Genomic DNA, 17,492 nt, shown 5'->3' on the forward strand with positions numbered 1-17,492 from the left:
CTCATTATAAAAATGGAGAGGGAAAAAGTGGACGATTTTAATACGAATGAGTAGAATTTTGGATGTAGATTAGAAGTGGTGTGGTATTTTGGTTTTTATTTTATTTTTTATTTTTTATTTATTCCACAAAATTACACATTCCATTAAATTGATTGGAGTCCAAAACTAATCATTTTTCATAATTAAAATGCATGGGTCCTTCTATTAGAGATTTAGGTTGGGCTTGAACGGAACTTTGATTTGGGCCTGGACGGAACCCTGTATCTGCACCATCCACAGCCCATACCGCGTAGGAAAGGACCCTTTTGTCAACATAATTTCTAACCCTACTTGTCAAATATATGAGGGTATTATGGTAATTACGCTATCTTCTCTCTCTAGAAATAAAAACCGAGGATTGTTATAGTCGTGCGACAAGTGCCCGAGATTACGAAGATTGAGAGAGAGTGTTAAACCCCCCAAACCAAACCCCAAAATGGCGATGAGAGCAGCGGCGGCGGCCCCTCGCAGCTTGAGGCGGCTGTTCTCAACCTCCACCTTCATTCCTCCGCCGATCACTGCGGCCACTCCTGCCACTCCTCCGGCTGAGCCCTCCACCAACCTTTTCGTCTCTGGTATCACCACAAATCTATCCTTTGTTTTATTTTTCCTACTTTTTTGTCATTGGTCTTGCATATCGGTGAAATACATCTATTCCTTGTCTGATTTCCTAGAAAAGTTAGAAAATGGATAAACTTTAAACTCAAACTTGGGTTTTCAGTAAACAAAAACACCGCTTAGTAGTTATTCGGTTGAGTTTTTTTTTTTCCTTTTGATTTTGGCTTTTGGGTTTCGGTTGTAGGGTTTAGGGTTTAACCGAATATTAAATTTATTTATTATTTCTTTTGTTACCTCAGATACGAATAAGAAAATGGTGGTTTCGTTCCTCTTATTAGATTTTGGCATCTCATTTTTTTCTTCTACCTTTGGAGTTCTATAGTTTTGATTCGTTATTTCGTTGTGCTGAAATGAGTTCTTCGTTTATGGTACAAAAGATGTGTAAAGGTCTTTGTGGAGCATCTTCTGGTGTTGATCTCGAGCTCAGTTTGTTTTCAATGGTCTTTTCATTCTTCCAGAACACTATAGGAATATGTGAAAACGATGAAGGGCGAACTAATTTATTTATTTATTCCTTTTTTTTTTATGGGGCTGGCAGCTTGAGTCCTATAGCAAACTTACTACAAAATGACAAATATAGAAGAAACAAGGAAACTTTTGGGTTTTGAATCATGGAAACAGTGATGTGTTGGAACCAGGAAATATGTGGAGTCAAACAACTTTAATTTTGATTGTATTCCTTAGTCCAGTGGATGAGTACCTGCACCTGCAAAACAGAAGAAAACTCTACGAGGAAGGAGCTTTCTGGGATAAAAAATACTTAGTATAAAAAGCACACAATCACCTTATAGTTGGTGGCTTTAATTATAACCCATGGGTTATTAGGATAGTAATGCATATTAGGTTATTATTGTTTAAATATTTATTGGTAATATCTGTTGTTAAAATCAAAACGTAACTATTTGATATCATCTTTATATTTGTTGTTATTTGATTAACTAGTAGTAATGCTCCCTCATTTTTTTTTATAGGTAGGTTTTTGTCCCCATTGGGAATTGAACCTCATACAAACTCTCCCAACCTTTTGCCACTTTGGTGCTTGTAGTGATGTCCTTCATAACACCCTTTTGATATATTTTCTTGAAGTGTTTTAGTTTCAAAAAAGGGAAAATTTAATGTGAGTTTGACTATTCTAACTAAGAGGCTCACATCAAAGAGTTAGGAGTCATGCTGTATAACGAGGCTAGTGCCATTCAAACTTACCACGAGGCTGGAGCTATTGAGGCTTGCCATGAAGTTGTTCCATTAAGGCTTGCTCCTTGGTTTTAATTTGCCATCAAATAAGAGTCACTCACTTGCTATGATAGAAAAATCTAAAAAATGTTTTTTATTTATTTAAATTTTTTTATTTTATATATAAATAGGAATATGAGTCCTTTCATAAAGAAGGAGTTTAGAGTCTTTAGACTAAAACAATTTTCATGGTACCAAATAGTTCTTTCATAGAAATATTTTAGATAAATTTATAAAAGGAAACGTCTATAGAGTGCCCCAACATACACATGAAGCCTGCAATAAACGCTTAATGGCAACACCAAAAGAATAGAAGCCAACACAAAACAACACCCCCCAATCAACAAAATCTATTAAAGATGAAGGACCAAAATCTATAAACAACTTAAACTATGACTTGTCAAAAAAAAAAAAAAAAAAACTTAGACTATGCCTAGAGATTACAAAGAAAAGAGTGTTTTGGCCCTTGACAAGAATGGTTCTCATTTTTAGACGATCTACTGTTCCTTTTCTTTAAAATTGTCTAAAAGTTGCATAAGGGAGCAACGACACACATTTTTCCTTTCAAACAGCTTATGAGATGATGATGATATAAAAAATTTCTATCTTTACCATTGCACTTATAACATTATAAGGGAAACTTGATGCCTACAGATGAGACCAATGGTTGGAAGTAGTGAAAGGACATGTTGTTAGGTTCCGTAAATATTTTTTGGTTTCTACAATTGGTGCTGAATCTGGGAATCAAGTTCTCTTATTATGTCAAACTACAATGGTAAAAACATAGATCTTTTATGAGTTCCTTTATTATGTTAGAATTGTAATTATCTCTTAAATTCCTAGATTTGTTAAATTTTGTTTATTTCTTTATGACAAAAATTCTTTATTTAAAATATTTTTTTATGAAAAACATTCTTTGTTACTGGGAATTTTTTTTCTCATCTACTATCTCTTTTTTATTTTTTTATTTTTAATGAAAGGGTCTCATATTCCTATATTTTTTTTTTCCATTTTAAGCATATTTTGTTTTATTTTTTATTAGAAGATCAAGTGAGTGTCTCTTCTTTGAAAGAAAGTTAAAAGCAAAGTGCATAGCTTCAATTGTAGTGGTCTCATTACAAACTTTAATGACAATATTCCCATGACAAGCTTCAGTAATAGTAGCCTTATGGCAAGCCTCCATGGCACCATCCTCATGACAAAGCGAGGCTTCAAGGTCTTGATACAAGTCCTATTTAGAGTGGTTACAGTCATATGGAGTTTCTCACTTTCTAAAGCCCAAAAAGTGTGAAAATGAGTGGTTATGTGTCAAATATTGATGTTTTGATTTCTAATTTAAGATCATACCAACAAATATTTAAAATAATAATAGCCTAATATCCATCATCCGAAAATTATTATCCTAATAACAACATCCTAATCTCTATCATTTAGAGATTATTATCCATCATTTGTAAATTATTATCCTAATACTGATGTTAGCTATAAATAAAACCATTAAAGGAAAGGTTTGGAACAATGTTGTTAAAAGCAAAAGGCAAAGTCAAGGTGATAGGACTCCTTTTAGCCTGAGGAAGGTGAAAAACAAGGTGGTAGCCCAAGTATAGTAAGACAATAAAGAGTACACATATATTTATCTATTTAGTACTTCATCAATGTAAACATCATCTTCAACAGTCAACACTATTAAATTTTCCATTGTCATGGTATCTTATAGAATTAGCAAAGTGGTAGTAATTATTCAAAGTATTAAACATTATGCCCCACATTGGAAGAAACATCATATTATTAAGAGAAATTTATCTTGTCCAAATGCATATTCTAATTTTTCTAACATCCAAAAATCAAAATAGAAACAAAATAAGAGAATGAACTTAGAAAAGCTTTAGGCATCATCATCATAGTCATAATTGAAATTAAAATCGTCATCACTTCCATCAAGATTAGATTGATAGCCCTTTATCTCATTATCACTATGATAAAAAATAACTTGTATACTCTATTTTAGTCTAATCTTAGATTGAGTTGTACTACAATCTAAGTTTGTTTAACCTTAGTCCAAGGTCAAAGGCGGTCTCCTCTACACCTTAAACCTTATCCCCAAGGCGATTGCCTAGGTGTCGCCTCTTTGAAGCCCGCTTGGCTTGGGTCTTTAAGAGGTGACTTTTACTCTTGGTGGTTTTAGCAACCCTAATGATCACCTTTGATAACTCTAGTTTGGAGGATGCACTTTTTATACTAAGAACTTCTCATCCTACAAAAGTCTTCACTGACATGAGCATTGGAGGATTTTTTATGTTTTGCAGGTGGTCCTCCATAATTTGGATTGCCCTGCATGAATTGAAAAGAATATAAATAAATGTTGTTTGGTTCCACATATTTTCTTGGTTCCAACATGATGTGTTAGTAGCAAGTCAATATATAGTCCCTCCCAAGCAACCTGGAGCTATGGGAAGGAGGCTGCCTAAAGATATTATTAGGTGTTGAGGGTTTTAGGCCAAAATTTGCATGAGAACTTTGCAGGCATTCTGTTTCTGGAAATTGTGAGAGACCTTGCACTTGCACATCCAGTTCATCTTCTGTTCACCTGTTTTCCATGACTTGGGTCCAGCTCCGTTTGAGTTGAGCAGGCAAGTGATCCTTGTGGCATCTGTTTCCCAAACAACCATCTCCTAACCTTGTTCCTAAACTAAGGTTAGTCCTTGCCCCACAGCTACAATCCCATAACCTCATAAAGATAATCAAGTTAACTGAAACACTCACCAGCCATCTACCTTGATCAAGGTTAATCCCCCTGAGGGGGCTTCACCTAGGTCACTTCTGGTGCATCCAGCATCCTGTGGCTTGAGCCATCCAACTTATAGGCTAGCCTAAGTAATTTCCCCAAAGTCTGGAAAAGAATTCATGGGTTGGTCCTCCTGAGTTGCACCCTTTTTTTCCCAACGGTAGGTTAAGATAAAAGTTGGGCCCATGGGCTGCTCCTGTGGAGTTGGTGTACACATACTTTGTAAGTATCTTAAAGAATAAGTTGGAGGAGTCTGTGGGTCAATAAGTCGAGAGTTATTTGTATTGAGAGAGAGAGGGGATTGTACAAAGGGATTTTAGGACCATGGTTTATCTTTTCAAGTTATCTTACTTGGTTCCCCTGCTTCTTTTTATTTGTTTTCTTTTATTTAGGTTTTTTCTGAATGTTGAAATTCAGTCTTGTTTTCTTTGAATGAAGGTTTTGTATTGGGAGAGGGAGGAGAGATTATACAAAGGGATTTTAGGACCATGGTTTATCTTTTCAAGTTATCTTACTTGTTCCCTTGCTTCTTTTTATTTGTTTTCTTTTGTTTAGGTTTTTGCTGAATATTGAATGCTTTCTCTGAATGAAGTTTTTGTTTCTGGTTGTATTTTGGTCTTTGATATGCATGATGTTTTGTTTTCATGAATCTAATTTGATCCTTCATTTTGAATATAGGTTTCATAGTATTTCTAAAGTCACTGTTATTTGATAATATTCTACTCTTAATGTATTTACAGGGCTTAGCAAGCGCACTACTTCAGAAGGGCTTCATGAGGCATTTTCAAAGTTTGGTCAAGTGGTCAATGGTTTGTTCTTCTACAAGAGTTCTTCAGAGTTCAGACAACTATGTCTGAATTACTAATTACTGGTTTTTTGTGGTTTTGTAGCTAGAGTAGTGACTGATCGTGTATCAGGATATTCCAAGGGGTTTGGTTTTGTGAGATATGTTTCCTTAGAAGATGCCGCTGAAGGTATAAAGGGCATGGATGGCAAGGTGAGCTGACATTCACATTGGTCTCTTTATTTCCATTTCATTTAAAGGTTAGGAGAAATTGATCCAATTACATTCTAAACTTAGGATGACATGATATTCCACTCTCTCATTATAACAAATTTGATTTGATAACAATGAAACAGATGTAGCAGTAGCTTGAATGATGTAGAAAACTCTCTCTCTGGCTCTTTGTATAACATGTGTGTATATATATACGTATATCATGTGTCTTTTGTATAATCGATTTCGTCTGTCAAAGAATTAATGTTAAAAATTAATTCTGAAATGCTATAACAGTAAATCAATCATGCAAAAATGCAAAAGGAGGCAAGATATAGTGTGGAAACCCTGAAATTTTACGGCCAAAGACCTTTGTGGATCAATGGTGTGAATCAAATCAACTGTAAATTAAACTTTGAAGCTTTGCAGGTTACTATCCAAGAGATTTGGGATCCAATGCTGGTTTCTGGCTTGGTCTTTCATGTAACACCTTGCTTGAATCCACATGCGCCTGAACCCTTCTGGATTGCTTTGTATATCTGGATTATCAATTTGGAGTTCCTGAATCAATGTATCTCATAAGTTTTGCTTCTTAGAAGCAATTTCTAATCTCTAGAAGTAATTGATTTTGAAAGGTTTTCAAAAGTCTACAGAAACTTTGCACTTAGGCTCATTAGGAAAAAAAGGGTATTGAAGCAAAGTTGATCTCAGAAAGATGAGGATTTTCTCTGAGACTTGCAGAAATATATTTTTTGGCAAGATGTCAACTAGGGTTTGGGAGTTTGGGAATGAGTGTTCTAAAAAGATTGAAACACTAAGGCCTCATTTGGGATAACTTTTGTTTATGACTTTAGCTAGAAGTTGAAGCCAACATCAAAGTCATAATTTTTTTTAGAAGACAATATTGTATTGTAAAAGTTTCATCGAACATGAAATTGCTTTTTGCATAAGGATTCATGATTTTCAAAGCGCAATATTGGTATTGTAAAATTTTCATTAAATATGAGATTAATTTTTGTACAAATTAAATAGAGCTTTTAGGAGAAGCAACATTTTCTTGGTTTAGATATTAAGTATTTTTTGTTTTAAGTCATAAGATTTTTTATGAAAATTACCTAGACAGGTGGAAAAATTCTTATTGAGCTAAAAAGGAGCCTTTGACTTCTCAAAAGCAATTAAATATCTCAAGTAGTGGAGTATTCCTCTTGAATTGGTCAAAGTGGAAGTTCAAACATGGCTGAAGCTGCTAGCCTGGGTTGATTGACCGGTTGCAATATAACTTATCAAAAAAAAATTGACCAGTTGCAATATTGCTGGCTTGGCCCAGTTTTTGTAAATTTTGAAGCCCCAAAAAAAGGTTTTAGATAGTTAAACCATTTCTAGGGCTGAAAATTTGAGATCTCTGGGCTCAATTTTCATACTTAGTTTGAAATTGAAACTTGGCAAAATTTTCGAGCAAAAGAACTTTCGAAAATTTGGCTTACACTAAAGTTGCAGAAGTTCTTGATGCAGACTTGAACTGGGTTGATGTAGATTGCTATCCCTATTCTATAATATCTTCAAAATGGATATGGAGCTTCTTCTAGTTTAAGCAAAATAACAACACAATTGACTTCTTCACGAAATTGCCAATATATAAGTTACTCATCCAACTTCTAAGAAACCAAATGAATGAAGAAATTTTTTGGGTTTCTAAACATTTTCCCATGGAAGTAGGAGTAGAAATAACAATCTGCAGTTAGGCATTTTGAGCTGCCAATCCTCTGAATGTGAGGGAAAATAAAGGGACTGTGTCCTCGCGAAATATTCATCCTGGTGTCTGGGAATCTGTTTTAGAAAGGTAGAACTTAGTAAATAATTTTCTTTATTACATGTTATCCTAGAATGTCTTCATGTAGCCTATTTATTTATTTATTTTCCTAAACTTTTCTGCTCTTAAACTACAGTTACTTTGTTGTTCTCATTTGGGTTTCCCTTTTTTGGTTCCACAATTTTCTGTTTTGCCCCATTGGTGACATAACTTCGTCCAATTTTGAGTTTCATGCATGTGTTTTCTTGTTTCTAAGTGCATTTAGCCCCATTTTGTGTTATAACCTCTTTTATATGTTATTTTGCAAGCTAATCTAGAGAGAGTGTATATATATTATTTATTTATTTTAAAGAGCTTGGAAGCTGGCTCCTTTATGCCTTTTTTGGGCGCTGTGGAAAGAAAGAAATAGGATAGCGTTTTCAGTATATAGGTTGAAGTATTCTTTTGTGTGTAGTTTATGGTCTTGGACAAAGTTTTATATAGATGCTGACCCTTCATCATTAATCAACTTTTTTGATTGGTTGGGCTCTAGGTGAGGGTGGGTGAGGTTTTTGTTGTCCCTCCTGTTTTGCTCTTTTTATTCTTTTGGCACTTGCTGTATACTTCCTGTATGCCTGGGTTGCCCTCCGGGCTTCTTTTTTCTAATTAATATATTCTCTTTTGTGTTTACCCATAAAAAAAAAAATTTCATCTTTTTATCTTTTTGTGTTGTTTTTTTATTTTCCCTTTTTTCTTTTTTTCCAAATGGAGATATAGACTTATACCCACTTAAAAGACATTCCAACTAATAGTATTGAATTGTATTATTGATATATTCTCTTCCATACTCTTTATTATTTCTCTAGGGTTTTTTTTATCACCATAGTTCTTTAGGATTGCTCTTTTTTCTTTTTTCTTTTTTGGTGGGCAAATGAAAATTCATTAAAACCATCATTCAAAATGCAGGGGTGCTCCCCAAGTATCCAGATGGGCCCAATAGGCTAGAGAGGAAAGGATCATTGTTCACAATTCATAGCATGCTCACTTGCTGGATGCTAAAATTTCTTTCTGAATAGGACCACCCTCCCTCTTTTGGTATTGTGAATGATGACTACTCTCCCTTTTTTGTGTTATGCAGTTTCTGGATGGTTGGGTGATATTTGCAGAGTATGCAAGACCTAGACCAGCTCCATCTCCTCAAAACAATGGGGCTCCACCATATGGTCGTTGATGACTCCCATATTCAACGGATCAAGCTTGTCATCTTCAAACCAATTTTGTCTGGGAACAGCTTCTATCAATTGTAGTTCCCTATAATTATAGTTTTTATGAACTACAGTTATCCATTGATTCCTCTCATGTGAGGTTGTTTGGTCAGCCATTCCCTGGAACTTCATTTTGTGGTGTAGATTTGCCTTATATGAGAACTGAGCACAGACTAAACTGAAAAGTATATGGATTTCAAATTGGTGCATGTTGGAACAATAATGTGGAACTATTTTTATTTTCTATTCATTTGCATTTCAGAAACTCAGTTTATAATAATATGCCTGAAGGGTAATTATTTGAACTGTACATTTGGGATTTGTTTGCTTAGGGTTTACTTACATTGTCTTAATAATACATCTAGGAAATGGAGATTACAATTGATTTGGATTGCTGCCATCCCTCTGGTAGTTGAATGTTATGGTTTATTTGTGATTAGGAGGTAAGTTAATTTTTGGAGCAGGTTTAATATAAAATTATTCATTATGGTTTTATGAGGTTCCATGACAATGGGTTATTGGCAATTAATGCCCAAATCCTCGAAATCAACTCCTGGAGATTGTCTTTGGATCCTTTGGAGATTGACCTGCTTTATTGTATAGTACATAGCATTTGCAGGTGAAATTTACTTTATGGGTTAGGTTTTCCATATTTAAATGTTGCAGTGGACTTTAATGCTCTTGGTTGATGGGGGAAAAGGACAAATCAAGAAAAGGATGTTGTTAACCATCCATGACTTTCTGACAATAGGATCTGCACTTTGGCTAACTTAACTAATCTCAGTGGCCAAGCCTTCATAACTACCTCCACTACATGGAACATTTATTTGAAGCTATGATTATTATAGGAGCATCTGACCATTTTTATTATGTAAGAGATCAGCTTCAAGTTAAAGGTGGGGATGGATCTCTATACAAATGAAAAATAGTGGGCAAAGTTGCTTCAATAATTCAAGATCATTATTATTATACTCACACTAGGGGGGGAGGGGGCGAAATGCAACCTTTGATCACTCAAAAACAAATTTGTCATCAAGTTTAGCAGGGATGGTGGGAGAGAGAAGCCTTGTTATCATGAATGAGGGTGGACCTTCTACCCCAAACCTTCTCTTCTAAGTCTACTAACTAAATGGGCAAAATTCAAAGATTCTAAAGATTTTGGAAAATGCTAAGATATCGTATTAATATTTATTGAAGTCCATATTTGAACTATTGAATATGTATGATAAGATTTAAATTGTTGAATGAAAGTACAAATAGAACCATTGAATATGTATAATAAGATCTAAACTGTTGAATGAAAGTACAAATAAAAGAAAACTAGTATAAATATACAATTAAATGAGACAAATTACAAATAATATGATTTGAAAATATGTATGTTATCCTTTTATATTGTAGATGAACCCGAATATTTTATATCAGATAAACATGATCTATATTCTTGTTTGCATTCGTTTTAATATGGACTTGATGGTTAAGCCATTGATCAAGCATGTTAAATCCAATTTGATGTTTGTGCATTGTTGAACCAATATGATTCTCCTAAGCCAACTTCAACCTACCATTAAAGAAAGTGTTTGATATTTCAATTGTATCATGCCAATATATTGATGGGGTACAACTCTTTACTAAGATCATGTCACATAAAAATATTTTTGTTGAATATTTAAAAATGATAAGATGGTACGACTATTTACTAGAATCAGTCACATGCTTTAGTTGGATGTTTAAAGGTGAAAAGATTATCAAATTTCAAAGAAAAAGTTCAAAAAATAGTTTATTTATTTATTTGTTTTTAATAATATTTTAATTAATCAAATCATTTTTTTTTAAAAAGGGGAAGTCTTTCTCAACAAATATTAATTATAAGTTTGAGCCTATTTCTTCCAATGGTTACTATGAAATTTATCTTAATTTTTCTTTTAACTTATTTTCATTTCCTTTTAATGTGGTTTTGATTATTAATCACTTATATTCATTAAAAAGAGTTGTTGAGAATATTTCTGAAAATTGTTAAAACATGGAGAAAAAAAAAGATGAAAGTTAGAAAGATTAATTAAAGGAATAATTAATAAAACTTTAAGTATTTATTTACATATTTTTTTTTTATTTTAAAAAATAGAAAGTATTAAAAAATTTTAAAATTACTAAGACAGGATTTGATTTGTGTCCCAGATTCCATGCATGGGGAATAATCATCATTGATGAGGCCCCAAATAATATATCATAGCTGTCATGCTGCCAAGGCCTTGATTTGATTCACATCTTTGGAATCCCATTTGAGGAGTTTAATGGCAAAGTAGTGTTTTTAAGAAAAAAATAATGAAAATAGTTCATTTAAAAAAATATTTGTCAATCTAATCTTTCTCATCACATGCCCATTCAAGTGAAATTTTGTTTTTTTTTTAGTGTATAAAACCAGAGTAGATGATTATGATTTTAACTTTAAAATTAAAACCTTAGTTACTAACTGTGATTTTTAATTAATAATTGAGTTTTTAAATTAAAACTAAAATGACAGTTACCAACTCTTGTTTTAAAACAAGAAAATTAAAAAATAATAAAATTAAATTTGGTGTCGGTACGAACACACCATTTTGACAAATATTTTCAATATAAGATTAGATTGATAATTTTTTATTTTAAAAAAAAACTATTTTGACCGGAAACTCCCATTTGAGTCCATTAAAAATACAGTTTGGTTTTAAGGAAGTACTAAGAAAATAAATATTGAAAGAACATATATATTTGGTTTTATTATAAAAAAATGTAAAAAATTACATATAATTAAATTAACCGGTATTGACATATGCTCCAAACATTTTGATTTATTTATTTTTTAAATTATGTCTTATTCTTCATCGAAGGCTTAAGGTTACCGTGTGATCAACCGAAATGACATATGAAAGTATAAAAAGGTTAAGGAAAAACAAATTAGAGTAATGTAAGACATTGTGTGGACGTTAAGTCTTTAATTTGAGATCAAATAATTTTAAGACTAGTTTAAAGAACTCTTCCAAGTGATCAAGCACTCGTAGATTTATAGAAAAAGCGTCAAAAATAGGCAAACAAAAGAGAAAAAGAAACAAAAAATAACCGTCTCCCCTTACAACGAGTCGAGCCATTCCATAAATTAAGATCGCCTCCACTGACAAAGAGACAAATATTTTGACTGAAATCCAATGCATGGAGACATAGGACAAACCAGTAACCACACATGTCCTACTCTCCTACGTAGCTATCTCTACTTCTTCCACCTCTCTTTCCTACTATATACCATTCACATACTATGATTTGACTCATCGAATCGTGTCTTTCCTATAGACATAATGTGACTAGAATGAGATGAATACAAAGCCTGCGTGCCAATTCAAACATCTATGCATTTATCCTTGTCATAGTATACAAGTAACCAATGTGACAGCACATTATTTTCAAATCTTTGCTTGGGGACAAATTGCATTTGCCTTGGCGTTGAAGCAATATGTAACGAATTCATGGCCAGAAAGTATTAGCAATGGGGGATATTTCGGGACTTAATTCTACGTCGCTGTATAAGAAAGGTATCGCTAGTTATGGCAGTATGGGATTTGTTGGAAGGATTATAAATCAAGATGATGACAGTATGGCGTTTTCTTTTCTCAGCAGTGATGCCATTCGCTAGAGAAAAATTGCTTGTGTAAAAAGAAATGGAAAGAAAATATTTTCTAGGTAAACAAGCAAAAACCCAAGTTAAGGAGGAGCGGGATTATGTATGAAGGAGTTGAGAGCATGGTATTGAGGACGACAATGGGGTAGGTTCAGGATGGATTGTGTCATCCCAATCCTATCCTATTTATTTAAAACAGTTCTCATCCATTTTTTATTAAAAAAATTAAATAAGACGGTTCTCATCCTTCTGTTTAACTTTTTTTATGAAAATTTTTAAATTTTTAAATTTTTTTAATTACATTAAAATAAATATATTTTATAAATAATTAAAATATATGAAAAATGATTATTATTATTATATATTAAAAATAAGAAAATATAAATTAAAGTAAATTAATTTTATATATAACTGGGATAGGGTAGGATAAGACAATACCCAAATCCACCTGGACATTAAAAAAACTCTCAAATCCATATCTAACACATTTATTTAAATTTCAAACCGGTCTCATTAGGGATAAGACGAGACGGGTACAAAAAAATCCACATTATTACCATCCTTACCATGTAAGCTTCTAATTGCTATAAATATTTGTGGTGGAGGTGTGTTAGCATTTTCTCATATAAGTTGAAAATGTAGCCAGACATAAGATATGTATATTTTTTCCTACATTGTAATTTGACCTATGGAGATACGTACAAGCAATATCTTCTTTGACTATTCTTTATTCAAAACGGACCTTTCATCCCGGTTTTTTGGTCCTCTCAAAAAATGGGGAAGAATCGCCAATGAATCAAAATGGATTTGAGGTTGAGATTCATGCACTAAAAAAAGAAAAATCCAAATGTCTTTTGAATATTATAGTAATTGGAGCCTTAGGTGGATGCAATTTATGTACATTTTTTTACTAATAAATTAAAGTAACTTTAGACACTATTTCCAATTGCGTTACTTTATTTACCTTAATCTTGGAGGAAAAAGAAAAGTAACCCATATAAAATGGGCCAATATTGTAATGGGATTTGCCACGTCATATTTTTGGACTTTGTGAGTGAGTGGATTTTCAACTTGAGGAGTTGAAAGTCCAAGTACATTTAATTTGTGAAATTAAAGGTTGATAAAATCAATCCCTACATCTAGATATGCATGCATGTGGAATATTTGTGCTCTGAAATGCCCATCAAACTTTCTATGTGGAAAGATTCTTTTTGTGATTTGGGGCTGAGTTGTATAGGGATTTTTGGGGAAAAAAAAAAGAATTTAAATTTTTTTATTAAAATATGATTTTTTTGAAATATTTCTAAATCTATGACAACTTCAAAATTAAACCGAAATTGTCTTTTTACAAAACAATTTTCCATTATTTTTTTTGAAAGTATGATAAATTTGGAAATAGTTTTAAAAGTGTCACATTTTAATAATTATTTTTTAAAATTATTGTATTTTTCCATAATCCCTTGGCACGTATTGATATGGTAAATGACATTGGTATTGTTATGGTATTATATAAATTAATTCTATTTTCATTCATTAATATATTCGATTTTTTTACCAGGAAAAAAAATACTCAAAAAAAATAAAATATCTGACTTGTATTAGGATTTTTATATTAATGAATATTTTATTTTTATTTTCATTTTGAAAACAACCCAAACATATTAATGATTAATAATATAATTGATTCCTCATTTTCATTTTTCATTCCAACGATAAAAACATCACCTTAGAATTTATTTCCAAATGTAATCTTGAAGATGTTAAAAATGTTTCTTTTAATAATTAAAAGCATTTTTCTTATAAAATTTGAAGGCTTGACCACAATTTTGAAGATTACTTTCAAAATTGAAAATACACAGAGTTGACCAATTCTACTTTGGACAAAAAAAGAAAAATGTCCAAAGTATCCCCTCGATTCAATCGTCAAATTCTCAAGATTCAATGTATACTGATCACTTCCATCGTGGCAATTAAAAAAAAAAAAAAAAAACAATGTAGTCACATTCTTAGGCTTTATCAAATCAGTAGCACCCCACATGACACTTCACCAAACAATTATTAAATATTTAATAATATATATTCAGTATCATATAATTATGAAATCTCTTTTTAACATTTCATTAGTTTGAAAATTCCAAATAATTTTGGATATAAATATTACCCAGTCAATCGAGTAACCATAATGAGATGACAATTGAACATCTGTGTAGAATTCATGAACGGACAGTCATGTTCGTGAGAACTCGGGTCATACAAGGCTTGAAAAATATTCTTAAATTACATATAGTTGAGAACTTTACCAATGAAGAGATGACACGTAAGCAACCCTAAAAATGTATATTCGACAATTGATGTCTAGCTTCTCACACCCACCACTCTTCATCAACTCTTAATGAATGATTTGAGATTTATGCGAGACAAAGTTAATGAATTTTTAATAATATTTACTTTGTGACAAATGCATTTTTCATGAAATTTAATACGAATAAGGTTAAAAGAAAAATAAATGTCTTTTCTCCTTCATCATACGAGAGAGACAAAAATAAATAAATATGTCTACCATGACCGATATTTTTAACCCATCCATTTGTACATTTGTGACGGCGGAGATAACTTATTTATGGATAACTATATAATTTCTCCCATGAAAGCTAAATTATTAGTAATATAATACTCCTTAACTAGAGAGTTCGTTAACTAGTAAACATGCTTGGGTCAATGTTTTAGTGTCAAAAGTTGTCTCCATTCAAAAGCAATGCTTTAGCTTTACCTTATGTTTTATTTTATTTTATTTATTTTTTATTTTTTTATTTTGTTAATGTAAGGGCATTACTAATTTTTTTTTTGTTTTTAAAAATAAAAACAAAAAATATATAATCAATTATATAGCTAATTAAACATATTGGAAACCAAACTTTATAATCTTAAAGTCTGAAACAACATGATGTTAACATAATTGTAGTTTTATGTAATAAGACAAATTGATTTGAGTATTAATTAAAATTTTATGTTAGGTTTATAATAGCTTAACCTATTATGGAATGGAAAGGTTGAGATCCAGCTGTGTCCAAACTTATCATATTTTGGCCCTACTTATCATTGAGCACATCCTAAATTAGGATTTATTCATCCTTATCTAATATCCGAGACACTTTGATCTAATCAAAACAAAATATCTTATTTGAGTGACTTGGACAATCATTTTAATATTAGCATCTATTTTTTGATGATTCATATAATTTTTTTTAAGATACCTTTTTTTTATTTGTCATGTCATAACATTAATTGACAATTAGATTATTCCACATAAGTGTTTTTGTTTATTTTTATTATTATTATTTGAGATTTTTTTCTTCAAAAACAAACCTGAAAAAAGAATTTTTTTTTTACATAGTAATGAATTAAAACCTGCTTTCCCCTGAATAATCCGTATCGATAATAATAACAAATCTTAAAAATAGCGTGGGTTGATAAAAATTATTAACCGACCGTTAAAATTAGAAATTCTAACAAAATGGTTAAGCTTTTGAGATAAAAAGGAAGAAAAGTTTAAGGCATTCTCCAACACATGAGGAGCTGCGAATAGTAGATAATTCTCTGGAGCCGTCGGGCCCACCTCCACGTCAGCTCGTCCGAACGACGACCCAACTTGGTGATAAAGACAAATTTTATTAAATTTTCCTTTTGTATGGCACAAAATAATGAAAATCTCTTTATAAAACGAGCGTGAGTGGCGGAGAGAAGAAATCTCACTTCACCGGAAGAAGACGCCGTTCCACCCGGAATGAGAAAGCTTCAAGTTTCTCGTTGTTGGCACATACCGTGATTCCACTTTCGCAAGCCTTTTGCTGTAATTTCGACCGTTGGCAGCCTCTCCGGCGAGATGAAGTTCATCTTCGAGTTCGTGTCGTGCTGCGGGATGCCACCTCGTCCCGCAGTGCCGGAGGAGGTGCCGCTCCCCGAGGAATCGCGGACGGTGGAGCTCCGGAAGCGCTACCGGAAGGAGAGAGTAGGGTCATCGCGGTCGTCGTCGTCGTCGGTGGAGTGGCATCCGTCTCTGTGCTCGATCTCCGAGGACAACCTCGTCCTGGAGAAGGAAGAACGGCCGGCGGAGTCGGAGAGGACGCCGAAGAGGAAGGCTGCATCCAGTACCAAGATTCATGTTCGGAGCTACAGCGAAGATTACCGGTAAGCAAATCTATGTGTTCCAGTCCCCGATCTCGATTATACGACGTCGTTTTGAAATTTAAAATGATTTATAAAATTAATTAATTATTTTTTCAGGCGAAGTCAAATTTCGATGACGCTGCCGGCGTTCTCTCCGGCGCCGTTCATGTTCTGATGAGTGGTGTTCATCATCCAAAACCTGTAAATAGGATAACGGACGAATGTAATCAATCTGCAACAGTAAAGCGAAAATTAAAAAATATTATGTTGCAAAGCATTCAGTGCTGTTATGATCAATGGATAAAGTTTTGATAATATCTCGGGCTTCCAGCTTTGTTTATTTATTTTTTCTCCATTTTTCTTTTTCTTGTGGGTAAGTGGTTACGACTTTGATCAACTGAAACCTTTTCAACGTTTGGTCATGGCGAGCCTTCAATCATTGGGGTGTCAAGACTGTTTCGTTGGGCAAAACGTATAAAAATGTTTCAAAAATAATTTCAACCATTTTCTTTTCTTTTTCTCATATTTATCATCACAAAGAGTGGGAAACAAATTAATTTTCTTTTCTTTTCTTTTCTTTTCTTGCTGGCCTATTAATGTGCTGACTCTACCCACGTAGCACTCTAAAAAAAGATATCTGCTTTCCTTCTCTTACCAAACCCTAGCAAAATCGTGGGCATTGCTCTGCTGGGGGAAGATACATGGGAAAATTCAAACAGATGGTAGGGATTGCAGCTCTATGCTTATAACTTTCGTGAAGGAAAAGTGGTTGAATGAATCTTTCCAAGATAATGGAAAGAAGATTGCTTTTTGGAGGCGGGATGGAGATCATAGGCTAACTGTCCACATCTCATTCCCCATCATCTCTTTGGAATTATTTCATCAACCCCTCACACACCAATTTCACACATCTCTAATAATTGTAAAGCTACCTTCTCACTCACCCA

General features: G+C 32.9%; 2 protein-coding genes across 2 annotated transcripts; both read left to right on the plus strand.

Moving 5' to 3' along the window:
- Positions 1-378: 378 nt before the first annotated feature.
- LOC117908871 (organelle RRM domain-containing protein 2, mitochondrial) lies at positions 379-9,036 on the plus strand. The gene is made up of 4 exons (XM_034822669.1): positions 379-614; positions 5,416-5,484; positions 5,566-5,672; positions 8,600-9,036. The coding sequence occupies exons 1-4, from the start codon at positions 476-478 to the stop codon at positions 8,690-8,692; spliced, it is 408 nt and encodes a 135-aa protein (XP_034678560.1). The 5' UTR covers positions 379-475; the 3' UTR covers positions 8,693-9,036.
- A 7,033-nt stretch (positions 9,037-16,069) lies between these two features.
- Positions 16,070-16,875, plus strand: LOC117908629. The gene is made up of 2 exons (XM_034822289.1): positions 16,070-16,566; positions 16,663-16,875. Exons 1-2 carry the CDS (start codon positions 16,262-16,264, stop codon positions 16,718-16,720), a joined length of 363 nt encoding a protein of 120 aa, XP_034678180.1. The 5' UTR covers positions 16,070-16,261; the 3' UTR covers positions 16,721-16,875.
- The last annotated feature ends 617 nt before the right edge of the window (positions 16,876-17,492 follow it).

The sequence above is a fragment of the Vitis riparia genome, chromosome 19, assembly GCF_004353265.1.
Source record: "Vitis riparia cultivar Riparia Gloire de Montpellier isolate 1030 chromosome 19, EGFV_Vit.rip_1.0, whole genome shotgun sequence".
Classification (NCBI taxonomy): domain Eukaryota; kingdom Viridiplantae; phylum Streptophyta; class Magnoliopsida; order Vitales; family Vitaceae; genus Vitis; species Vitis riparia.

Bases quoted from the DNA above. Each gene is read 5' to 3' on its own strand.
- LOC117908629 (XM_034822289.1), top strand. From the start codon at position 16,262: ATGAAGTTCATCTTCGAGTTCGTGTCGTGCTGCGGGATGCCACCTCGT. The intron at 16,567-16,662 runs GTAAGCAAATCT...TTATTTTTTCAG, and splicing joins AGCTACAGCGAAGATTACCG to GCGAAGTCAAATTTCGATGA.
- LOC117908871 (XM_034822669.1), top strand. From the start codon at position 476: ATGGCGATGAGAGCAGCGGCGGCGGCCCCTCGCAGCTTGAGGCGGCTG. The intron at 5,485-5,565 runs GTTTGTTCTTCT...GTGGTTTTGTAG, and splicing joins GTTTGGTCAAGTGGTCAATG to CTAGAGTAGTGACTGATCGT. The intron at 5,673-8,599 runs GTGAGCTGACAT...TGTGTTATGCAG, and splicing joins TAAAGGGCATGGATGGCAAG to TTTCTGGATGGTTGGGTGAT.